This window comes from Drosophila ananassae, chromosome XR (assembly GCF_017639315.1).
Source record: "Drosophila ananassae strain 14024-0371.13 chromosome XR, ASM1763931v2, whole genome shotgun sequence".
NCBI classification, from domain to species: Eukaryota; Metazoa; Arthropoda; class Insecta; order Diptera; family Drosophilidae; genus Drosophila; species Drosophila ananassae.
In genome coordinates this window covers 1,212,540-1,238,098 of record NC_057932.1, presented here as the reverse complement: position 1 = coordinate 1,238,098, position 25,559 = coordinate 1,212,540, and the positions used below count along the sequence as shown (strand labels likewise).

Sequence of the window (25,559 nt, the reverse complement as noted above, 5' to 3'; positions counted from 1 at the left end):
TGCGTCTTCGCAGTCCGGTGGAGGTCCTCCGCTCTTGAGCATCTCCTCCATGAAGCGCCCATGCAGCTCATTCACCACCCTCCGCCAAAGCTCCTTGGGGATCAGGCCATCTTTGGAGCCATTATCAATGACCCCAATGATGGTCCTGCCCTTGGTAACTTCGGCGAAGGATCTGTTACTCTGTGTCTGCACCTTCTTCTTCTTAGCTAGGGGCGCTCTACCGTCGGTCGACCTCTGCCTTTTCGCACTCTGTGCACTCTCCTTGGCAGAGTCGCCTACTCCTGTCGGCTTCTTAGGATCCAATCTGGCTCCCGCTCTTGCTGGCTGAAAGTCAGGCAGGATTTCCCTCGCCCACTTTATTATTTCAGCCTGATCGGGATTGGACTCCGCCGATGGGTCTGCCCTCATCAGGATGAAGGCCGCTCTTCTCCTATCTTTATAGGAGCCCTTCCGCTGCAGGGGGCCAGCAGTCGTCGGACCGGGGCCTTCCTTAGGGGTGCCGCTCGAAAGGAGCTCGATTCAGGGATCTTACCCCCCACACCGTTCGGTGGTCCCATAGTGGGCCCCGTTTTGGGGGTCGGTGCCTTGGCATCTCCCCCTACACCGGCGCCGCTCGCCTCCGGATGTTGTCCTTCAGTGGGGAGCTTCGCCATCCCAGCATCTCTTTGGCCTCTATCTGCCTTGGAGATTGACGGATCCGAGATCCCATTTTCGGACTTTCTTACGGAGTTCCGTTCTCCACTGTTTTTTTTCCTTTTAATATTATTGTCGTTCATTTTTGGACCCACGAGTAGGCGGGAAGGGGTTCGTCTATCATGACATAGCCCGCTTGTCATGATAAGCCTGGTTAAAACTGAGGGGTCGGCCGGTCCCCCAGAGTCCGCATATTAACGTCCGTGCATCCCCCGGACATGCATCCCTCGGCATATGCTGTTCCACCTTGGATTGGGGTGATTTGAGGAAGGGAGTTTTCTTCTCCCCGCCCGACTACAATTCGCCAGCATCCTCGGCAGAGACATGACCTTACCGGGACCTGTTACCAGCCGCCCTCACGTGAAGAGTATAGTCACACTACCATCGGTGTACACAGTTACGGCACATGAGCTCATGCGTTTCTCCCCTTGTTGTACCCGATTGGCTGACGGCCCCAATCGGGGCCGTATCCAAGGGATACGGTTAGGAAAAGGGAATTCTTTATAGAAGAGATGCGTAAACACCACAGTTGCCAAAAACCACTCCCGTTAAGAAAACCTATTAGTGAACTTTGCGAAGAGGCGGAAGGCGACGATGCAGTAGAATTTGGGGAAAATGAGCTTCAAGAGGAGATAGGAGCATTTAGTTGGAGGCTTGGAGGACCAGCATTAGGTAGAGGGGAGGGAGCGCTTAGTGTAGAAAATCCACCTTCCGGAGATTTGGGATTGCAAGTCTGGCATACGAAGCTGGAAAAGTTCCGAACATTAAACTTGCCAATACTAAAGAACGAGGCTAGGTTTGTCTCGCGAAACAGTCGGCGTCAAAAAAATTACTGGAAGACAATAAAAGAAATTGCTAGTATTAGGAAAAATGTTGGCGACAATAGGCCTTACGCAGAGGTTACGTTGCTAGAAAAGAAAAGAAGAGGGTTGCTAGATACAGGCGCTGCTATATCGTGTATAGGTGGGCAGCTGGCTGAGGAGTATATATGCAGTAGAAAGCCTTTTAAAAAGGTTTTAGCTGGTGCATGTACTGCCGATGGAAACAAGCAACAAATAATAGGAAAATTTAAGACAGAGATAGAATATAAAGGAATTAAAAGGGAATTAGAATTTCATATAATCCCCTCTCTAAGGCAAGATATTTATTTAGGAATAGATTTTTGGACAGCTTTTGAGCTGTTGCCGCCGACCCTAGCTATCTCAGAGATTTCAGGAGATGCGGAGCAGCACTCGATATCGAGATGGCAGCAACTTAAATTAGAAAAAGTTATTAAAAGCTTTCCATCATTTGCTTTATCGGGACTGGGTAGGACCTCCGTTTTAAGCCATGCAATAGACACGGGGACAGCGAAGCCCATTAAGCAACGGCATTTCCCAGTATTGCCGGCCATTGAAAAATTGCTATATGCCGAGGTTGATAAGATGCTAAAACTTGGGGTTATTGAGGAGTCCGACAGTCCGTCTTCCCCAGTAGTACTGGTCCAAAAGCCAGGCAAAGTAAGAGTATGTCTCGATAGCAGAAAGGTTAACGCAGTGACGGAAAAGGATGCATATCCGCTTCCTCAGATCGATGGCATACTTAGCCGGTTACCTAAGGCAAATTTTATAAGTAGCCTTGACTTAAAAGACGCGTTTTGGCAAATCCCTTTGGACCCTCTATCGAAAGCGAAAACTGCATTTACTATACCTGGGCGGCCTTTGTATCATTATAAAGTTATGCCTTTTGGCCTCTGCAACGCTCCACAAACCATGACGAGGTTAATGGACAAGGTAATACCTGCATCACTCAGAAACGAAGTTTTTGTATACCTGGACGATTTACTGGTTATCTCCGATACGTTTAATAAGCATTTGGAAGTTTTGGAGACTGTAGCGAAACGGATCCAAGAAGCTAACTTAACCTTGAATGTGGAGAAGAGCAAGTTCTGTAGGAGAACCGTAAAATATTTGGGCCACATAAAAGGTGAGGGTGGTATTCGAACGGACCCTGACAAAGTCTCGGCCATTACAAATTTTCCGTTACCAACATCACTCAAGGCGTTAAGAAGCTTTTTGGGATTAGCCGGTTGGTACAGGAAATTTATAAACAATTTTGCATCAGTATCGGCTCCTTTGACCGATCTTTTACAAAACAAACGTAAATTTGTGATGACCCAAGAAGGTAAAGAGGCATTTGAGAAGTTGAAGGCTATGTTAGGAAGTTACAGACCCCAGACTTTGAGAGACCCTTTTTCATACATTGTGATGCTAGTAAGACTGGAGTAGGAGGGGTCCTAGTGCAGAAGTCTATTACTGGGGACGAATTACCTATAGCCTTTGTATTAAAGAAATTAAATAAAGCGCATAGGAATTACACAGTTACAGAGCAGGAGTGCCTTGCGGCTTTAGTAAGCATTAAAAAATTCCGAGCTTATGTCGAAGGACTAGAATTTACCGTCATCACGGATCACGCGTCCTTGAAGTGGCTGATGTCGCAGAACGATGTAAATACTAGATTGGCACGGTGGGCTTTAAAGTTACAAGGGTTTCGATTTGCAATCCAGCATCGAAAGGGCACGCTAAATGTTGTTCTCGATGCTTTGTCTAGAGTTGAGCATGAACAGATAGCGGCAATAGATTTTAAGAACGGGTTGCTGGTGGATATCGACTCACAACATTTTAAGTCCGCTGAGTATATGCAGTTAATGGAGGGAATTAAAAGTAATTTGGATAACTTTCCGGATCTTAGAATCGTGGATTCCTTGGTATATCGACGCACCGAATATTCGAAAGGCGAACTGCTCAATGATGCGTACGCGTGGAAATTGTGGATACCGAAGTCTATGATTCAGGAGGTGCTAAAGAAATCGCATGACGATCCATTAGCGTCTCACGGGGGTGTTCACAAAACGTTGGAGAGACGATATTATTTCTGGCCAGGAATGGTGAATGACGTGAAGGACTACATTTCAGCCTGTGAAAGTTGTAGGATGACTAAAGCACCGAATAGGGCGTTGAGGCCACCTATGGGAAAGGCAGTCGAGTCGCAGAGGTTTTTCCAGCGTCTCAACATTAATTTTTTAGGCCCCTATCCTAGGTCTCGTAGTGGGAATATAGGGATTTTTATTGTGTTGACCATTATTCCAAATTCGTTTTTCTTAGAGCCGTGAAGAAACTTACAGCGGATGTTGTACTAAAGTACTTAGAAGAGGATCTTTTTCACACCTTTGGTTTTCCTGAGAGCATTGTTTCCGATAATGGGTCGCAGTTTAGATCCGAGAAATTTCAAGGTATGCTTAGGAGTCATCGTATCACGCACACTTTAACTGCGGTGCACGCTCCTCAGGCTAATGCTTCGGAGCGGGTAAATCGCTCTGTGATTGCTGGCATTCGTGCTTATATTCGTAGCGACCAAAAGGACTGGGATGAAAATCTTAGTAAAATCAGCTGTGCGCTGAGGTCAGCAACTCACTCCGGTCTGGGATCCACAACTTACTATATGGTTTTTGGACAGCAGATGATTACATCTGGGGCAACATACTCCTTATTGAGGAAGTTGGCTATGCTAGAGGACAAAGCAGCTACTTTTAGCCGTGAGGACTCTCTAGAAGTAATCAGGAAGAAAGCAGCTGAAACATTGGGAAAACAGCATGAGAGGAATCAACGACATTACAACCTTAGGGCGCGAGAAGTATCGTACAAGGTTGGCCAGGAAGTATATCGGAGGAATTTTAAACAGAGCTGTTTCCAAGCAGGTTACAATGCTAAGCTGGCTCCCTTATTTGTAAAGGCTAGAGTGAGAAGGAAAATAGCGGGCTCAATTTACGAACTAGAAGATTTGAATGGAAAGCTTGTCGGTCGGTACCATGGCAAAGATATTCGTCAGGCTTAGCTACAAGCGATCAGCCTTGTGGGTTGAGAAGTTTAAATGCAACCCCAAGTCTAATTTTGGTCGGGGGGGATTTTGTAAAAGGCTTGTAGCAAATAGTTTTGCTTAGGAGGTTTTGCTTAGGACTTATTGTCAAACTGTCGCAAAGAACCGGGCTAGTTTTTAGTGGCAGCGCTGCTCCCCAGCGAGAGAAATGGAGAAATTTAGAACCGGGTAAACTCGTTAGAATCTCCCGAATAGCGGGCCCTGGGTTCCTAGTAGCTCTCGGCTGAAAGCTCTTTCTTTTCCCATCGGGACACCATCCAGAGAGGTACCTTCACCTAAGCCCAGGAAAAAGGGAAAAAAAGGTCTAGTGAAAAAGACAAGTTGTGAAACAGTTGCAATTTAAAAAAAAAAGGAAGAAAAAGTATAAAGGTAAAATTATATTACCTAGTGCAATGTAATAGAAATTTGTGTGGTTGGCGCAGTCTCGGCAGGTAAGCGTTCGGGGGTTAGCTGAGGAAATATAAGAGAGGAGGATTTTAATTCCGCGTTCTTTGGCTAGGTTGGAGTGAACACCGCTCCCAAAGTCAGGAACCCTAGGCGAAGAAGCAAAGCTCCGGGACTGGATCAGTTCGCAATTTTAAGGCAACGGAGTCGGCGTGAGCCCGGGAGTGAAGTGGTCCCTGGTGCGGGTTCAGGGAGAAAGAAAAAAAAAACAATTTTATTTTTTTCGATTAAGCTAATGAAAAAAAAAAACAAGAAAGGAAAGCTAACTTCGGGCGGAGCCGAAGTTGATATACCCTCGCAGTTCAGTCGCAGTTCGCTAGGTGGCGCCACGCATCTTATATTATTAAATATATAGCGGATCGTATATAGTCGGCCGATCTTTATGAAATTTCGCATATTGAATTATTTTGCCCAAAGAGTAATCTGTACCAAGTCCCATCTTTCTAACTTAAAAAACACCAAAGTTATGCCAATTCCGATCGTTGTATGACAGCTATAGGATATAGTCGGCCGATCCTTATGAAATTTTGTACATAAGATACTTTGGTCAAATATAACATGTGTGGAAAGTCCCAACCCTCTAACTTAAAAAAAACCAAAGTTATGGCATTTCCGATCAATCAGTTATATGGCAGCTATAGGATATAGTCGACCGATCCCGGCCGTTCCGACTTATATACTACCTACAAAGGAAAGAAGGGTGTGTGCAAAGTTTCAACTCGATAGCTTTAAAACTGAGAGACTAGTTTGCGTAGAAACCGACAGACAGACAGACAGACAGACGGACAGACGGACAGACGGACATGCTCATATCGACTCAGGAGGTGATCCTGATCAAGAATATATATACTTTATAGGGTCGGAGATGTCTCCTTCACTGCGTTGCACACTTTTGACCAAAATTATAATACCCTCTGCAAGGGTATAAAAAGCTCCAAAAGTCTCATGTAATGTTCCACGATTAAGTAAAGGAGTAATGGAGACCGGCAGAGGTAGCGAGGGAGCCGTTGCGGTTTTGCGGGAAAAAGCGAATATGCTATAACACGCGATGGAGAATCACCGAGGAGAAGGAGTGACAGAGCATAGCTCCCCATAGGTTCATTGAACCCTTGTTAGAGTGGTGAAAGGGATAGGCATAAGAATTTGCAAAACAGCTGTATTGAGCTTAAAAAGAAAAGAAATATTGTGAATTTAGGGATTAATTGTAATAATGGTGGAGTGAGATAAAAAACCAGAAAGCAACAAAAAATTTCCCTAAGTCAGGAATTCGCGGTTACAAAGTTATGTTCAATTTAGAGAAATATCATTTTTGTGCGATAAACATTTTTTCACAGCGCAGCAGCCAGCGAAAGCTTTCGATGGTGGATGCAGAAAATGAATGAGTTTGTTTAACCAACAATAATTCCAAACATTTTTATATTTATAATTCTAAATTGAGATAACCCCATTAAACCCTTTAAATATTACCTTAGCCCTTTAAATATTACCTGGCAAGCGATCACTTTTACCATTTTTACCTTTTAAACCCTATATTTGAGGATGAACCATAATTTTTACGATTTTTCTTTGAATTGAAAACCTAGTTATAAACGTTTGCATATTCATACCATTTTATTAATTTAAATTTTGCCATGCGAAGAAGCTTAAATACCCTCAACATTTTAATATGTCCATTTTAATAGTAATAAATTATTTTACAATGTCTGCTTAAAACCCAATTTTTTTGATTTCCTAAACCCGCCTCAGTAGCGCTTGCCAAACAAGGGATCGTGGAAAAACCCTTAAGAATGCGGAAAAGCCATGATCACGGAAGGGAGGCATAGTTAGCTCCTAAAACATCAAGGAGTGATTCGGACCGACTCTACAAATTTGTGTCTTCTGTTTTTTTTTGTCCTTCTTGTAGTATGTCTCAGTTTACGGTCTTAGCTCATCCGGTAGCTTATTTCGTCCCATTTTGTTCGCACGTTTGTTTAATTAAATAATAATAATTCCCGACAAGGTATTATTATTATATTGGCCAAACCCCCTAACACCACGCCACCGACGAGCCAGAGCCGGAACCACGTAACGTGCGGGTCATATCGGGAGAGCAACATCCAGCCTGTTAGTCGTTACCCATTACAGTCAAGGCATTTACTTTGCTGCTGTCGAGGCAAAGTCTGACCTTACCAGGTTTTTGCACCAGAACCACTGGAGAGCACCAGGCGCTGTCTGATTCTTCTTCAACCCCCAGTTCCAGCATTCGATCGACTTCACCATATAACAGCTTCTGAACAGCTGGAAATACGGGGAAATGTCGTTGCTTTATGGGATTGGCCTTGCCCACACCGATATGGTGCGACAAAAGATTTTTTTTTCCCAACCCAGCGGATGCAAAAGATGCTGGGAAAGATTGTGAGCACTGAGCTTCGAAATTTGAATATTTGGAGGTAATAAGTTTCCAAAAATCTACGCCTAGGTAGAGGTTCTGTAAACATTGTTAAAGACTCTGTGGATACGAACTTCTCTCCCCAGAATTTCCTGCGCAAGCTGACTCCCAATACAGCTCATAGATGCCCTAGTGTCCATAATCCCTTGGATATTCTGATCTAATATTTTTATCATTGTATATGGACGATCGGCATTATTGCTGCGGAGCGCACACAAATCCGTAGTGATTCTTCGGAAACTTGTTAATCTATTTGTAATTCGTGATTTATTTTTGGCTTCAGATTTCTTAAGATAAATTGGTTTATTGCCAATGTTCCTAAAAATATTTATGTTCTGATGCCATCCCTTTACAGGAACAATATCAGGTGTAAATGAGTCCTTGACAGGACTATTCTTAACGTAACTTATAGTTGCTCGTATTTGTCGACTGAGTCTGTTAAACACACCGAGAACGAGTTGTTTGGATGTTCAGCTGCTAGTTTTTTTGGCATCTTTGGCATGCCGGCATATAGGTGTTGCGTGCCCCACATCCATAGCAAAACACTTTACGAGGAGCCGTGCAATCGTGGTACCTGTGGCCGTTCCTAGAATTCCAGCGTATTAATGATATTGATTCGATGGACCTCTCCTCGTCTTCAAAGAATTCTGATTCAGACTCCTTATACTGATCTTGAAGAAGTTGTGAGACATGGCTTTAAAATGGAGTCGACTCGCTTTAAGATCGACTCCGTTTGGATAACTAAAATTTCGTGTCTGATCTCAGCTCGCAAATTTCGCCGTAAAATCTCTGTTGGGCCAAGCAGCCACCCAACAGAGATTGGGCAGCAAAATTGTTAGCACCCAACAAGCTGTAAAATGCATTTAAAATAATCATAAAATGCTTAGCTGTAGCTCATGTTATCAGCATGCATTCTTCTCTGTTTTGTCTCCCAGTTTCGCATGCGCTTTATTGTTATTTGTAGCGTATGCGCTTTGGGAACCTTTTTGGTTTTTGTTGTGATTTGGAATTGATTGGAGCAGCATAGATTAGGGTTAAATTAAGCCGAAATATTGAAAATCTGATTTGAAACGCGTATCTTTATTCGGCTTATACAATCTCCATTAAAGATTTTTCATTTAAGAGGCAGTCTAAGCTATCTGTTAATTTGAACCATGGCGTCATAAAACGAGTCGAAACTCTCTCTTTCCTTCTGTTTGCCATCTCTAATTAATTCTCGTATATCAACATCCATTTCAGTATCTCTGAATTGACGGTGAAGTGTGGCACACAATTCGGCCCACTTTAAAGATAGCAACGATTTATGATATTGCCAGTAAAAGTCATTGGCTTTGCCCTCAAAAAAAGCACTTTCGTTGCTTGACCGGTTAAAGCGTGTACCATATAAATGAAAAAATTAAACCGCTTTGCAGGTAGAGCAGTTTTCTTGCTTTTGTGATGTGTGCTCATACTCTTTCTATGAAACCCGTGCCCACATTTCGTCTTGTATTACTCTTTGCCAGGAATGCGCGAATTGCATAAAATACAAAAATGAGATGATCCTCCAGCTTCTTCATTATCTGATTGGCTTACACCCATAGCTTATTATTTTTCCCTGAAACTATAGTTAGTCAATTTATAGTCCTCAAGCTTAGCGCTCCGAGTTGAAGACATAATTTGGAATATTTAAAGATATAAGCTCATAAGCCACTTGATTATGTCCACAAAAAGAAATATGTTACTATAAAACAATTAACTCCATGCCTAGCCAAGAGCTCATTGTCGAAGCTCTTTCTTATGTTTCATAAACATTTTTATGTTACACATAAAGCAGCTACATAGGCTGCTCTACTATTAATAGTTATGTTTAGGATTGTACTTCCAAGTATTTCATACTCAAAATTCAATACTAAAAATTGACTATAGATCTACTTTCGAAATTGTGCCCAGACTTTTGCTCGCACGCATTAGCTCTGTCAACCTGCAATTTTGACTTGCTAGACCTTTAGCTACTTCACCTATTTTTCGCTAGGTCATGCGTGGTTAGCCAAATAACTATTTGATCGTAATTGGCCAAAATCCAAAGCGCTTAACTATTGTGGTTTAACACAAATGAAGGAGACAGCTTTATCAAATATTTTCTCGTGGTGAGTTTTTATTATTTCTGAAAATGTTACCACTGCATTCCAATGCGACAGAAAGTTGACACGGCTGACTAAATAAAATAAAAATAATACAAATGGAAATGAAAAGAGAAGTTTGTTTGTTTTGCTATTGAGTGAACTTCACTGTACAGTCAAGGCCCACGTTGAGCGCGATGATATTCAGATATTTCTTATTATTATTCATGTAACGAACAACGGGGAGCTTTGCAAACCTGCATGCATTAAATTCCGGATCTAGCTCGTCAGCGAATGGTGTGGTGTTCTGTAGCGGTTATAGCTTTTAGGTGCTCTTAGCTATCTGTAAATAATCAATTTGAATTGCGGGATAAGAGATAGCATAACAACGGACAAAATAAGATGGTACTCTTACTTTACACACCCCGAGATGTAAATGGAGTGACCCCAGCCCACCCTACCATGGTCAGGGCAATCCCTATGCGATCCTGCATCAGGCCCCTTTGCATTGTTGAACCAACGACGGATCTTGGGTCGACATAGAATTAAAACAGGGTCTTCTTCCCTGTCGAAAGAGATAGAATGAGATAGAAGAATTAGAATAAAGTCTAACATATTTTTTGTTTATCGCGTGTAGTGGTATACGCGTGTAGTGGTATACTTGGAGGTAAAATAATAATTTAATTAATTTTCTTTCGAACATAGCTCTGCTTTGCTTGTTTATTGGCTTCATACGGTGTTGCTTTACGGTGTTGCTCTACGCCTAGGTAGAGGTTCTGTAAACATTGTTAAAGACTCTGTGGATACGAACTTCTCTCCCCAGAATTTCCTGCGCAAGCTGACTCCCAATACAGCTCATAGATGCCCTAGTGTCCATAATCCCTTGGATATTCTGATCTAATATTTTTATCATTGTATATGGACGATCGGCATTATTGCTGCGGAGCGCACACAAATCCGTAGTGATTCTTCGGAAACTTGTTAATCTATTTGTAATTCGTGATTTATTTTTGGCTTCAGATTTCTTAAGATAAATTGGTTTATTGCCAATGTTCCTAAAAATATTTATGTTCTGATGCCATCCCTTTACAGGAACAATATCAGGTGTAAATGAGTCCTTGACAGGACTATTCTTAACGTAACTTATAGTTGCTCGTATTTGTCGACTGAGTCTGTTAAACACACCGAGAACGAGTTGTTTGGATGTTCAGCTGCTAGTTTTTTTGGCATCTTTGGCATGCCGGCATATAGGTGTTGCGTGCCCCACATCCATAGCAAAACACTTTACGAGGAGCCGTGCAATCGTGGTACCTGTGGCCGTTCCTAGAATTCCAGCGTATTAATGATATTGATTCGATGGACCTCTCCTCGTCTTCAAAGAATTCTGATTCAGACTCCTTATACTGATCTTGAAGAAGTTGTGAGACATGGCTTTAAAATGGAGTCGACTCGCTTTAAGATCGACTCCGTTTGGATAACTAAAATTTCGTGTCTGATCTCAGCTCGCAAATTTCGCCGTAAAATCTCTGTTGGGCCAAGCAGCCACCCAACAGAGATTGGGCAGCAAAATTGTTAGCACCCAACAAGCTGTAAAATGCATTTAAAATAATCATAAAATGCTTAGCTGTAGCTCATGTTATCAGCATGCATTCTTCTCTGTTTTGTCTCCCAGTTTCGCATGCGCTTTATTGTTATTTGTAGCGTATGCGCTTTGGGAACCTTTTTGGTTTTTGTTGTGATTTGGAATTGATTGGAGCAGCATAGATTAGGGTTAAATTAAGCCGAAATATTGAAAATCTGATTTGAAACGCGTATCTTTATTCGGCTGCTATTAAAAACTTTTAATAGCATAACAATCTCCATTAAAGATTTTTCATTTAAGAGGCAGTCTAAGCTATCTGTTAATTTGAACCATGGCGTCATAAAACGAGTCGAAACTCTCTCTTTCCTTCTGTTTGCCATCTCTAATTAATTCTCGTATATCAACATCCATTTCAGTATCTCTGAATTGACGGTGAAGTGTGGCACACAATTCGGCCCACTTTAAAGATAGCAACAATTTATGATATTGCCAGTAAAAGTCATTGGCTTTGCCCTCAAAAAAAGCACTTTCGTTGCTTGACCGGTTAAAGCGTGTACCATATAAATGAAAAAATTAAACCGCTTTGCAGGTAGAGCAGTTTTCTTGCTTTTGTGATGTGTGCTCATACTCTTTCTATGAAACCCGTGCCCACATTTCGTCTTGTATTACTCTTTGCCAGGAATGCGCGAATTGCATAAAATACAAAAATGAGATGATCCTCCAGCTTCTTCATTATCTGATTGGCTTACACCCATAGCTTATTATTTTTCCCTGAAACTATAGTTAGTCAATTTATAGTCCTCAAGCTTAGCGCTCCGAGTTGAAGACATAATTTGGAATATTTAAAGATATAAGCTCATAAGCCACTTGATTATGTCCACAAAAAGAAATATGTTACTATAAAACAATTAACTCCATGCCTAGCCAAGAGCTCATTGTCGAAGCTCTTTCTTATGTTTCATAAACATTTTTATGTTACACATAAAGCAGCTACATAGGCTGCTCTACTATTAATAGTTATGTTTAGGATTGTACTTCCAAGTATTTCATACTCAAAATTCAATACTAAAAATTGACTATAGATCTACTTTCGAAATTGTGCCCAGACTTTTGCTCGCACGCATTAGCTCTGTCAACCTGCAATTTTGACTTGCTAGACCTTTAGCTACTTCACCTATTTTTCGCTAGGTCATGCGTGGTTAGCCAAATAACTATTTGATCGTAATTGGCCAAAATCCAAAGCGCTTAACTATTGTGGTTTAACACAAATGAAGGAGACAGCTTTATCAAATATTTTCTCGTGGTGAGTTTTTATTATTTCTGAAAATGTTACCACTGCATTCCAATGCGACAGAAAGTTGACACGGCTGACTAAATAAAATAAAAATAATACAAATGGAAATGAAAAGAGAAGTTTGTTTGTTTTGCTATTGAGTGAACTTCACTGTACAGTCAAGGCCCACGTTGAGCGCGATGATATTCAGATATTTCTTATTATTATTCATGTAACGAACAACGGGGAGCTTTGCAAACCTGCATGCATTAAATTCCGGATCTAGCTCGTCAGCGAATGGTGTGGTGTTCTGTAGCGGTTATAGCTTTTAGGTGCTCTTAGCTATCTGTAAATAATCAATTTGAATTGCGGGATAAGAGATAGCATAACAACGGACAAAATAAGATGGTACTCTTACTTTACACACCCCGAGATGTAAATGGAGTGACCCCAGCCCACCCTACCATGGTCAGGGCAATCCCTATGCGATCCTGCATCAGGCCCCTTTGCATTGTTGAACCAACGACGGATCTTGGGTCGACATAGAATTAAAACAGGGTCTTCTTCCCTGTCGAAAGAGATAGAATGAGATAGAAGAATTAGAATAAAGTCTAACATATTTTTTGTTTATCGCGCGGTTCCCACTGCATACGTGCAGCTTACCTCCCGTCCAACCGAACGAAGAACGCTGCCGCATAACGTTCGGCTCGAATCGTGGGGATTGATTTGAGAAAGCTTAAGAGAAGAGTAGGAGTAAGATATCACGAGGAAGAGTGTTGCAGAGATAAGGCATTTAGTATAAGGGATTTAAGATTGATAGTGGAGCAAAGTGATAAGATGTGGTAGAGACCATTGTAGTCTGAACATAATTCCCTGAACGGATCGTGTTGGGCATATGTCGAACTACAATGGCTGAGGAGCAGAGGGCGAAAGTTTCTAGTCCTTCTACTAGGAACGTTAAAATACTAACCTAAAGCGATGCTGGCTGTCTACATTACCATATATATGATTATATAGAAACGTAACACCCAGCATCGTTCTACGGTTTGTTAATGATGGTAAGTCGATTAATAAAAGTCTTCTATGATAAGAGGGGAGGTGAAGATTTGCATCCCAATTAAGTCCCCTACGGGTGAAAGTCAGGAAATATTTTTGTACAGATTCTAGTGATCTAGGTTTACTCCGTATTGAGGACTCCAGACTCAAGAATCGGACGGACCAATGATGTATATAACGTTTTAGTTATGTTCGGGTCATTAAATTCTTTTGAACATCCTTTTATAAAACCAAGCCTACCCATAGCTTTATTAACCATAGTAGATATATGGTCGTTAAATTAAAGTTTCAAATCTAATAGGACACCCAGATCGTAAACTTGAGTTAATCGTTCTAAGGCGCTCCCATAGAGAAAGTACATAGCCTGATGAGGACTATATCGATAAAATGACATGAGTTTACATTTCGATCCATTAAGTTAAGGTTATTTGCTAAACACCAATTTTGAAATTTGTTCAAACCGGATTGAAGTCTAGATTGTGACAGATGTGACGCGAACTAAGCGCGAAGTAACATCTTAAAGAAGACACGTTGGGATTTTCCAGATAAGTAGCTTAAAATACAGATAAGGAGATCAGTTGGGAATCACAAAAGACTGAATTATTGTGTAAAACGTTTTTACTGAGCCGATAGTGAATATTAGGCTGGGATGAGGAGATTGTCTAATTACAAGACTTCAACGCACAGACAACTTTAAATTCAATTATCATGGATGGGGAGATTAAAGAGTGCGATTAGTGTAAGTTAATAAACTGCAAAGAATAGAGATAAGAACCTTTACTGAGCGACAATAGAAGCAACACCGTATGAAGCCAATAAACAAGCAGAGCAGAGCTATGTTCGAAAGAAAATTAATTAAATTATTATTTTACCTCCAAGTATACCACTACACGCGCGAAACGATACGGATATTTGAAATGTCAAAAATTGGTTTTATAAATATGAATAAATAAAAATAAACACCTGATTGTTTAAGGTTAATTAATTAAAGATTAAATAAAATTTCATTGCGGAAATTGCGGATTCGTTGAAGCGGAGAATATTTCCACGGCACGCAAGCGTCGAAAAATATATTCAAAGTGTAATAAAATGTAGTTTCACTGCCACAGGTTTAGTAATTTTTTTTCACCGTACTTGACTGATGTTCTTTATTTGAAAGATGACATGTGCCTGGTGTATGAGTATTTAAATTTTGTTATATCCACCACCTTTATATCAACTTTTGTTTTGGCTTTGATGTAAGCCGAGATAGCAATCTCAGAAGTATCAGGTAAGCCGGAACACAAAAATGTGTTTCTATGCTGGGATCACCTGCAAAGATTTTGGTGCCGCCGTAACTAATACTGCGGCATTAGTTCGTACCGGGGGTCCAGACGGTTTATTACTTTGTTCGGGGACTCTCAGGGGGCTTGAGTTATTGGGTCTGGTGGTATAACTTGAAGCGATGCCACAGAGGACATATCGGACAATTGCTCAATAAATCTATGATATACGGAAGCCGAATTTTTCTCCGAACATTTATAAATAAAAACAAATAAAAACAAAAAAGGAAAGCTAACTTCGGGCGAAGCCGAAGTTGATATACCCTTGCAGTTAAGATTGTGCCATTTCCGATCGTTCAGGTCTATGGTGGCTATATCGGTTAATCGTTATGCAATTTAGCAGAACAGATTAAATTGCCCAAAATGGAATCCGTAGAAAGTCCCATCATTCTAGCTTAAAAGACCAAAGTTATGCCAATTCCGATCGTTCAGTTATATGGAAGCTCCTCCGGAGACAGACGGACAGACAGACATGCTTATATCGACTCAGGAGGGTATATTTATTAATCAAAATTATGAATATTTATTGGTAGAAACTTATTTGGATTATCTCTATGCATCATTGCTTATTATCATTACTTATTCATATACTTTCTTTTCATTGTTTTTAGGCGTTTATTTATATGCAAAAAGGGTACTAAGTAGGTAGACTTTGGCTTACCGGGATATTCCAAAGATGAATGTGCTTCCAAATGTTGGGGGTGTCGCAAAAAAAGTCTTAAACAAATGCAAGCCCAAACCGATTCACAAAAACTACCTTATTAGCACATACCACCTCATCGAGACCGAATAGAAATTAACATTTAGGAGTTCTTACTCAAGTTCGCCTTTTTCTATTCGAGATTCTTGCTCGTTTTTAATATAAACCATTTTTATAATTCACTTCACATTTTTTATGTTTATTTTTCTTTTAACTTGTGTTTTAACTTTATCTGGTTTAACTTTGTTCAACTAGGTTTTGTGGGTTTACTAGGCATAGATTTTACTTCATGTATAGTTTTTGACTATTATATTATATATAATATATCTATAATATTACTATAATATTATATTAGACTATTACGACCTCATTTGCTCTACTGAAACTGGGCTGCATTTGTTTTATTAAATGTATCTGACTCATTTTATTAAGTGCACTCGTGTTTAACCTCTTAGTCATCATCGAAAGGTACCTTAATTTAGGTACTATTCAATTCAGACGCTCCGACGTGTACGTCTCGTAGAACATAGCAGTCTATTCACAACTATTCTTTTCTCTGTTTTGGTCTAAGAAAATATCACTGCAAACTAATCGACGAGCTTTGGCCCATGATGACTGTTGGGACTTGAGCCAGCATCAAATATTGTAATTATTACTAATTAGTTCTGTCAGTGCAACTAGCCGCAGCTGTTCACTAATTGCCCGTTATAAGCAGTTTCATATTCCTTGATTCTCTCAGATTCGCATGCGCTTTGTTGTTCTTTTGTAGCGCATGCACTTTGGGATCTTTGGTGAAGCTCTTAGTTTTATGCACTTGTTATTCGCCATTGTTTTGGATCGACCGCGGCATTTGTTTTGGAGCTAAATTGACCCATAATAGATTTTGAAAATATAAATTGAACCATGTCTTTTTAATTCGGCCGCTATCAAAACGCTGTAACAATGACTGATGGGGTTCTTTTTGCTCTTCGCATCAAGATTAACAGGGACAGTATGATCGATTCAGCAGCCCTCTTGGGGCAGAAATTACCGTTCCTATGCTCGCCTCTTTTGGCTCCAAAGCTAGGGTACTCGGCAATGACTTATAAAAACTGCCGTCCCCTATAATGAACTGAATGAAGGCATATTCATCCGTACTGCACTTCACTGACTTACCCATGATCGTTTCGTAACACACTGAATTGGGCCAAAATCTAGGATTTGGATTGGTTCACCCTTACTTAACGGGTTCACTTTTATTGTAGCAGCTTACGCTGCGTAAATGGCGCTTCAATATACTTACGAACAACGAACAACAAAAAGAAGCCTGGTTATGTGAGTACTTGCAAGTGCTCCAGAATCGGCACAAATGGAAGCATTTATATTAGGATAGCTTTTTCCAATTGAAAACCGTAGCACCATGGAAATAAGCTAATGCATCACTCTCAGAAACGTAGGTTACCTTTTAACATTGTTGGAACATTTAGACAGAAGATATGACCAAAACTCAAATGAATCCACCTGCAAATGGCTTACAACGGATGCAGAGTCTGATAACCAACGTACAATTGATGTTTGCCATAGAACAATCAGCCCAATTTTTATATCACCTATACAGCTACGAGACCAACTCGACTAAATTCGGGATACCTTCCGAGCAGATCTTTTCAGCCGCCTCCACTGATGGATCCACATGGCAGTACAACTGACACTTACGCAATCTTTCCAATAACAATACCACTTGTTAGAGTGTTCGAGTTTATTCTAGTTATGTACAGTGGGATTAAACTTATATGTTGTTTTTAAGATGTATAGATTATAAGGAATTTTTTTGTTGTAGCTATATTCATGGGATCTACTATTTCTTCTAAGGTTTTTTTGAGGAATTGCTGTCTCTGTTCAAGTTTGGTGTTTGCTATACGGAGTCCCATAAATAATATTTAATGTTATATACTATGTTAATGAGTTTGTAGTGTGTAGATGTGTTGTTCCAGGTTAAGTCATTTTGGGCTTACATGTGATTAAACCTGATAACCTTCCACTCTCTCCTTCGCAAAATCGCCATTATATGCAACAATAAACGCGGCTTCGTCCGAAAACATGCATTTATTTGTCGCCCTTACCACAGTTTTTCTCCCCCTAATCGGCCAATACTAAGAACGTATCATCGCAAATAACAATCGAGGTCCAGCGTGTAGGTTGGACTCATGAAAGCTAATGAATATGCTTCGCGTTACCGGATGGCTCCTTGGCACAAATATTGGTTGACGTTCATTGTAATTCAAGAATGAGTTCTTGAGTCGCCCGTCTACTCGAAGCAATCCAAACTGATCCAAAAAGAGGGATAACGAAGCCAACGAACTGGAGGAGGCAACCATTCCCTTTGTCTGCAACGTCCTTTTTCATCACCCAAATGAGCGCGCTGAACTGTTCACAAAAGCATGCGAGTCCCCGATTTGAGATCGTGAACGGTAAACAGAATCCGTCTGCCAAACCTGGAAACTATGTTCCGTAGGCTTCAATGCTGGCGTCACAGAAGCCATGAATCTTCAAAAGAGCTTTAGAAGTAAGAGCCTCAGGCAGATTTCCTGGCACTCCGTATAGAAAACCTGAGGCATGCTTTCATCCCAAGAAAACTGCTTCCAGCACAGCTTCTGCATGAATATTTTTGCTTTAGTAATGACTGGACCAACAAGGCTAAACGGATCGTACAACAGCGCTATTGAAGATAAGACCGAACGTGGGGTTGGCTTTGACGTTGACTGAAGAGCAGAAAAAAAAGCAGCAGCTGATCAGTAGAAGGATCCCAAGCCAGTCCTAACGTCTTCATAAAGTTTCTGCCGTCTTCAGAAGTTAAATAAGACTTCCGATCCTTTTCAGGCTAACCAGCCAATACGCTAGGGATATTGGAGCACCACTTCTGCAGCTGAAATTTTCCCAAAAATGTCAAAACCTTCTCCTTGGTATTGCCACCAGAAATAAGATCGTCAACGTAAAAATCCCAAGCAAGATTTCGAATCCCAATGGAAAGCCTTCGACTTCGTCCTTAACCAATTGGTGCATCACCTTCCATTGGCTAGCAGCACCTCATCACAGAATTGACTGCAGCTACCGATGAACGAGAAGCAGCGTCGTTGGGTACGGAAAGCTCGGGAGAGTGTTGTTGATTTTGAATACCAGCTGGCGAGCAGCCACCAAAATGCACAGACTATGATGCCTGCATTCACACGCACGGCAGCTAGAAACATTGCAATGTCGAGATAGGTAACCAAATCCAAGGCAGGAATTTTTTATTTTGGAATGGCCATCACAGATAATGTATGCGAGTTTGTAATCATAAATGCAGAGTTAACTGGATTAAAAGTTCTACGCCACCCTAACGCAGGATTTGGTGCATATGATGTCGTCGGAAAATCTTTTCTCTTCAGAGACCTGCATCTCTTCTCAAGGAAACTGGCGATAGACTCTCACGTTGGAATGGAATCCAAACAATCCGAGTCAGCCTGCATTTCCTTCTACTTAGAATGGGTGGTATCATCAACCTCTTTCAACATCACTTGGATAATGCAGCAATTTATCCGACATCTCGCGAAGCCTCGTCGTTGGATTCTATGGCTTCTATCTCATTAACATGAGCTTATAGCCGGCGATTACTAAATCTTTTGTTTAGGAGCTCCAAGGCGACGTCATAGTTTTTGTCCATCAGCTCCAACGATCGCACAGTCTTTAAGACAGACTCACGAAGGCAAGAGCGCAATCGCTGAAGCTATCCGACTTATAAATGGGGTTGTGTCCACCATTGCGTAACCTCCATTAAAAGTGGGAAGCTTCAGCGGCGGCAAAGCCTACAAAGTTCTGCCAAACGACGCATTAAAATTGGTGGTGGAAGTATATTTAAAAAAAGAATGGAAGTTATTATTAAGTGATGAATTTGACCAGAACTTAAAGGGTTAATGGATCTGTATATAAGTTTTGAGGCCAATGAATCTATTGATTTTTTCCATAAATTCGTACAGGGCGATACATTTTTTTTGTTTTATTTATCGATTATAACTTTGTGCTTATTGTTCGTCCGTAGAGCGTTATGCGGCAACTACGTCAAACTTGAACTCACGGGAGTAACGGTAGGTCCCGGAGTCGTAGTCAAAGACCGTAAATAGTCTTGACTAAATTTACCTGGATTCTGCAAGGGACTGCTCGGGTTGGCCAGACGCTTGCGGTGATCAGGCTGGAGTTGATGTGCTTGAAGTCCTGGGGTGGTTTTCCTCAAGTACCGGTGGTATGGTGGTTCGGCTGATTCCTTATCGGCCGGTCCTACTGGCGGTCCGTTTCACGGGAGCAACACTCGAAGTAGGTTAGATATCGCGGGGTCTGCTGGTGGTCCGTTTCACGGGAGCAACACTCGAGCTAGACTGGTATGCCGCGGTGGTTCCTCGTGGTCCATTTCACGGGAGCAACACTTGGAGTAGTTAGGTAACGCGGGGTCTACTGGCGGTCCGTTTCACGGGAGCAACACTAGAAGTAGACTGGTATGCCGCGGATTCTTCTTGTGAACCGTTTCACACAGGATCACTCGAAGTAGGTTGATTTTAATTGCCGTGGTTCAGACACGAGTAACGAGACGATTGACTCTGATTTCGGAACTATCTTTATTTCAGAAGAATAACTCTTATATAAGATGCTAAATTATACATAATTAAATCTAAGAAAGGTCAAAGTTCTGGACGTGCTAAACTAAGGTTAATGCCAGGGTCACCCACCTCTGAGTCTGCTGACTCAGGGGTTGTTTGTTCACGTACTGCTTTCCACACGCATTTCGGCTTGCCTCGGTCAGTCGGTCATTCTTCCCGCTGATCACGCTGATTCTGCTTCCGGAGCCATCGACTAGTGCCGAGTTAGTAGGTTGGGTATTGGATTATGCTTACATTATTAATAGGCTAGTAGGTCTGATGCTTGTATATCGTGACCTGCTGATGCATCTTGATTGGGCACTAGGTAGGTCTTGGCACTAGGTGCCAACACGGATGCATCTTGATTGGGTAGTAGGTCTTGGCACTAGGTGCCAACACTTATATAACGACACATGTTTTTCCAGGCTAATTATTCATTGGTTTTTAATATTTGTAGATCGGTGTCCCACCAGGCGACCTGTTTGGATGAGTTTGGGTGATAGCACAAAGATGGGCTTTGTGCATGGTTCGTTTCTTGGTTCATTTTTTGGTTGAGTGGTCTGTAGGCGCAAAATTTTTTACTTATTTTTTGATAGAGAGGCCTTTAGTTGGCTTTATCAATGGTGAACATAGGCTTAATGACGGCTGAATCAGCTGAATCATTTTCAAAAAGTTGAATTGAGATCGGGATGTGGTCACTACCTGAGAGGTGATAGACAATTATCCATCACTGTGGACGGAAGACCACGAGGTGACGACCACGAGGTGCCATGCCTTGGCGTGCGCGAGAAAACTCTATATATAGCCGAAGAATTAAAAATTTTCTGTAGGCAACCGATCTAAATGAATTATATACCAATCAAAAGATATTGTTTCAATTAGATAATTTTTGTCGAAACATATTCCAAAAGTTTGGGAGAAATTAGGGTGAAAGTAAAAAAAATTACACTAAAGTGGGGCTGGTGGACACATTTTAGTCCCCAGGTAGAATATAGATATATTATTCGCATGCTCGAGCAAAATACGCGTCAATCGACCCGATCCGACATTTCATTCAGAAGTTATTCGAAAAATTCGATTTTTTCTTCTTCTTCCAGTTTGCGTTGGTTTGTCTGTTTGCACTATTTTTTTCTTAACAATCCTGAAAAAAATTGGAAAAGTTTGTTACTATCATATGAGCAACTATTGTTCTACAACTTTTTGAAATACCTTAAGCTTAAAAAATTAAAAAAACTTTGTTAATTAAAAAATGCATAACTTTACAATTAAGAAAGATATTAAAAAGAGCTTTACACCGTTGAAAGGGTTTTTTAAATATCTATTTCACTTTCTTTGGGACCAAACGTCTATATAGTACACAAAAAATACACTGAAAATAAACTTTTTTTTACGGCTTAAAAAATTATTTTTCAAAATTTGCTCATTTGATCCTTTTTATATTGCACCTGGACGCAACTTTTGATATATCGCTCATATCTGGCAAAATTCGTTAACTCAAGATATAGTCCTGTAAGTGCAGGACTTTTGTCCGGCCTCCTGTGAAGCTTGCAGTTACTTATACATGTGTGGGTATTTGATTGGCAACTTTGCTTTTGGAAAGTGCATATATTTGGTCAATACCCTAAAAAATATGGATTATATCTTTTCAGATTTTAGTTTATTTATTTACAAATAAAATCCAAATAAAACAAGAAAGGAAAGCTAACTTCGGGCGGAGCCGAAGTTGATATACCCTTGCAGTCGTGCCATTTTTGATCGTATGGCGGCTATTGGATATAGTTGGCCGATCCCTATGAAATTTGGCGAATAAGATTATTTTGCTCAAAATGGAATCTGTACAAAGTCCCATCTTTCTAATTTAAAAAAAAGCAAAGTTATGCCAATTCCGATCGTTCAGTTATGTGGCAGCCATAGGATATAGTCCTTGCAGAGGGTATTATAATTTTGATCAAAAGTGTGCAACGCAGTGAAGGAGACATCTCCGACCCTATAAAGTATATATATTCTTGATCAGGATCACCTCCTGAGTCGATATAAGCATGTCCGTCTGTCCGTCTGACCGTCTGACCGTCTGTCCGTCTGTTTCTACGCAAACTAGTCTCTCAGTTTTAGAGCTATCGAGTTGAAACTTTGCACACATCCTTCTTTTTGCAGGCAGTATATAAGTCGGAATGGCCGGGATCGGTCGACTATATCCTATAGCTGCCATATTGATCTGATTGATCGGAAATGCCATAACTTTGGTGTTATTTAAGTTAGAGGGCTAGTTTTTCCACACATGTTATATTTGACCAACATATGTACAAAATTTTATAAGGATCGGCCGACTATATCCTATAGCTGTCATAGAACGATCGGAATGGCATAACTTTGGTGTTTTTAAGTAAGAAAGATGGGATTTGGTACAGATTCTATTTTGGGAAAAAAAATCTGATTTGTCGAGTTTCATAAGGATCGGCCGACTACATCCTATACCTGCCATATAACTGAACGATCGGAAATGGCACAACCTTGCTATTTTTAAAGATGCTTGGGGCTTCCCAATATTTTTATTAGACATTTTTTTTATGGTGAAATTCTCATAAGGATCGGACAACTATATACGATCCGATATATATAATAATAATATGAGCTTCTGCTTAACTGCAAGGTTATAAACTTCGACTCCTCTCGAAGTTCGCTTTCCTTTCTTATTTTTATACTCTTGCAGAGGCTATTATAATTTTGGTCAAAAGTGTGCAACGCAGTGAAGGAGACATCTCCGACCCTATAAAGTATATATTGTCATGTAAACCCACACATACCCTAACTTTAAGTTCATGTATGTACAGTTAGTACACGGAAGCTAAGCTTCCACTAAAAAGCTTGAAGCCTAGCTTATGCTAAGATTAGTAATTAAAGGGTTAGGTGGGTCTGGCGGAAAAAAAAAAATCGTTTTTTTTTTATTTTTTTATAAAATTCTCCAGAATCTTGAGAATATACTCCCAAATTTTCAAGTCGATTGGAATAAAAGTTTCGGAGATACAGTCCTGAAAAGGTGGACGCTCGAGGTCAGCTATAGGCAGAGCGCAAACTTTAAACGTGTTTTTCTCAAAACTGTGTTTTTGAAATCGGTTGTCAAGATTTCTCGGAAACTACTCAACCGATCTTGATAAAATTTTGCACAGGCCTTCGAGATACGATTATCTAGAACTTGAACGAAGGATTTTTATTTTCGTTGATTACAACTATTTAAAAACAAAAAATGTTCGAAAAATTTCACCAAAATTTGAATATTTTTGCAAAAAGGTGTCCCAAAAATCCAATTTTTGTTTGATTTTGTTTTTCTTCGTTCAGTTTCTAGTTTTAGGTCTGTACTAAAAGAAAATATTCGGTTTTTTTATTTCAGATGATTCTGTTAGGAATTGTGCTGTCAACGCGAAAGCACCTTTTTTGCCAGGAGTCATGGGAAACGACGTCTCAATGGCTAACTTTTAAATATTTTTTTCTCAAAATTTCAGAAATTCATCTTTAAATATGTATATTTAATAATCCTAAAAGTTCCAATAAAATATTTCATTCTTTAATTAAAAAAAAAAAATTTGTAAATAGGCCATTTTTTGGCCTCCCAGACCCACCTAACCCCTTAAGCAGACTTGGAACAGTACGCATGTACAAATAAATTAATTGTAAGACTAAACTGAAGTCTTTTTTTGTGAAACCTTTGTTACTCGACAAGGAAGTCGAAAGAGGTTTTTTATCGAATACTACGTCACTATCAGCCTATAACCGACTAAGAAGTCGTGGCTGAAGGCATCGATCTACAATTTTCATAGCTGAGACGAAGAGGTCCATAACCTTTAGGCTCCCCTGAACCAAAGTCCAGAACAAACATAGGTTCTATCACCCACCGTTTCCGCGGTACACCTAAGAGAAGAAATTGATCAAATTTTACCATATATTGAATTATGTAGGCCGTGTAATGGCGATGACCATCATTGTATCCAGTACATATCATTTTTGAAATGTATGTGTACCAACTAAAATTAAAAAATGGTATCTAGCAGTTTGAATGCTCGAGCAAAATACGCGTCAATCGACCCGATCCGACATTTCATTCAGAAGTTATTCGAAAAATTCGATTTTTTCTTCTTCTTCCAGTTTGCGTTGGTTTGTCTGTTTGCACTATTTTTTTCTTAACAATCCTGAAAAAAATTGGAAAAGTTTGTTACTATCATATGAGCAACTATTGTTCTACAACTTTTTGAAATACCTTAAGCTTAAAAAATTAAAAAACTTTGTTAATTAAAAAATGCATAACTTTACAATTAAGAAAGATATTAAAAAGAGCTTTACACCGTTGAAAGGGTTTTTTAAATATCTATTTCACTTTCTTTGGGACCAAACGTCTATATAGTACACAAAAAATACACTGAAAATAAACTTTTTTTTACGGCTTAAAAAATTATTTTTCAAAATTTGCTCATTTGATCCTTTTTATATTGCACCTGGACGCAACTTTTGATATATCGCTCATATCTGGCAAAATTCGTTAACTCAAGATATAGTCCTGTAAGTGCAGGACTTTTGTCCGGCCTCCTGTGAAGCTTGCAGTTACTTATACATGTGTGGGTATTTGATTGGCAACTTTGCTTTTGGAAAGTGCATATATTTGGTCAATACCCTAAAAAATATGGATTATATCTTTTCAGATTTTAGTTTATTTATTTACAAATAAAATCCAAATAAAACAAGAAAGGAAAGCTAACTTCGGGCGGAGCCGAAGTTGATATACCCTTGCAGTCGTGCCATTTTTGATCGTATGGCGGCTATTGGATATAGTTGGCCGATCCCTATGAAATTTGGCGAATAAGATTATTTTGCTCAAAATGGAATCTGTACAAAGTCCCATCTTTCTAATTTAAAAAAAAGCAAAGTTATGCCAATTCCGATCGTTCAGTTATGTGGCAGCCATAGGATATAGTCCTTGCAGAGGGTATTATAATTTTGATCAAAAGTGTGCAACGCAGTGAAGGAGACATCTCCGACCCTATAAAGTATATATATTCTTGATCAGGATCACCTCCTGAGTCGATATAAGCATGTCCGTCTGTCCGTCTGACCGTCTGACCGTCTGTCCGTCTGTTTCTACGCAAACTAGTCTCTCAGTTTTAGAGCTATCGAGTTGAAACTTTGCACACATCCTTCTTTTTGCAGGCAGTATATAAGTCGGAATGGCCGGGATCGGTCGACTATATCCTATAGCTGCCATATTGATCTGATTGATCGGAAATGCCATAACTTTGGTGTTATTTAAGTTAGAGGGCTAGTTTTTCCACACATGTTATATTTGACCAACATATGTACAAAATTTTATAAGGATCGGCCGACTATATCCTATAGCTGTCATAGAACGATC

The 25,559-nt window shown here is 40.2% G+C and overlaps 2 protein-coding genes across 2 annotated transcripts in view; one reads left to right on the top strand and one right to left on the bottom strand.

Moving 5' to 3' along the window:
• Nucleotides 1-2,444: 2,444 nt before the first annotated feature.
• On the top strand, nucleotides 2,445-4,566 carry LOC123257602 (uncharacterized protein K02A2.6-like). Its single transcript, XM_044717347.1, has 4 exons — nucleotides 2,445-2,622; nucleotides 3,054-3,198; nucleotides 3,283-3,771; nucleotides 3,837-4,566. The coding sequence occupies exons 1-4, from the start codon at nucleotides 2,445-2,447 to the stop codon at nucleotides 4,564-4,566; spliced, it is 1,542 nt and encodes a 513-aa protein (XP_044573282.1).
• Nucleotides 4,567-6,088: 1,522 nt separating this feature from the next.
• LOC123257601 overlaps nucleotides 6,089-25,559 on the bottom strand; it is a 52,261-nt gene continuing 32,790 nt past the window's right edge. Inside the window, exons 3-5 of the mRNA XM_044717346.1 lie at nucleotides 7,416-7,458; nucleotides 7,222-7,329; nucleotides 6,089-6,216 (exon numbers count right to left, since the gene is read on the bottom strand). Coding sequence (XP_044573281.1) covers nucleotides 6,089-6,216; nucleotides 7,222-7,329; nucleotides 7,416-7,458 — 279 coding nt within the window. The remainder of the gene's footprint in view (nucleotides 6,217-7,221; nucleotides 7,330-7,415; nucleotides 7,459-25,559) is intronic.

Coding starts and splice junctions, on each gene's coding strand:
- LOC123257602 (XM_044717347.1), top strand. CDS start 2,445: ATGACGAGGTTAATGGACAAGGTAATACCTGCATCACTCAGAAACGAA. Junction 2,623..3,053: donor TGTGGAGAAGAGCAAGTTCT/GTAGGAGAACCG, acceptor GGAATTACACAG/TTACAGAGCAGGAGTGCCTT. Junction 3,199..3,282: donor GTAAATACTAGATTGGCACG/GTGGGCTTTAAA, acceptor TGCTTTGTCTAG/AGTTGAGCATGAACAGATAG.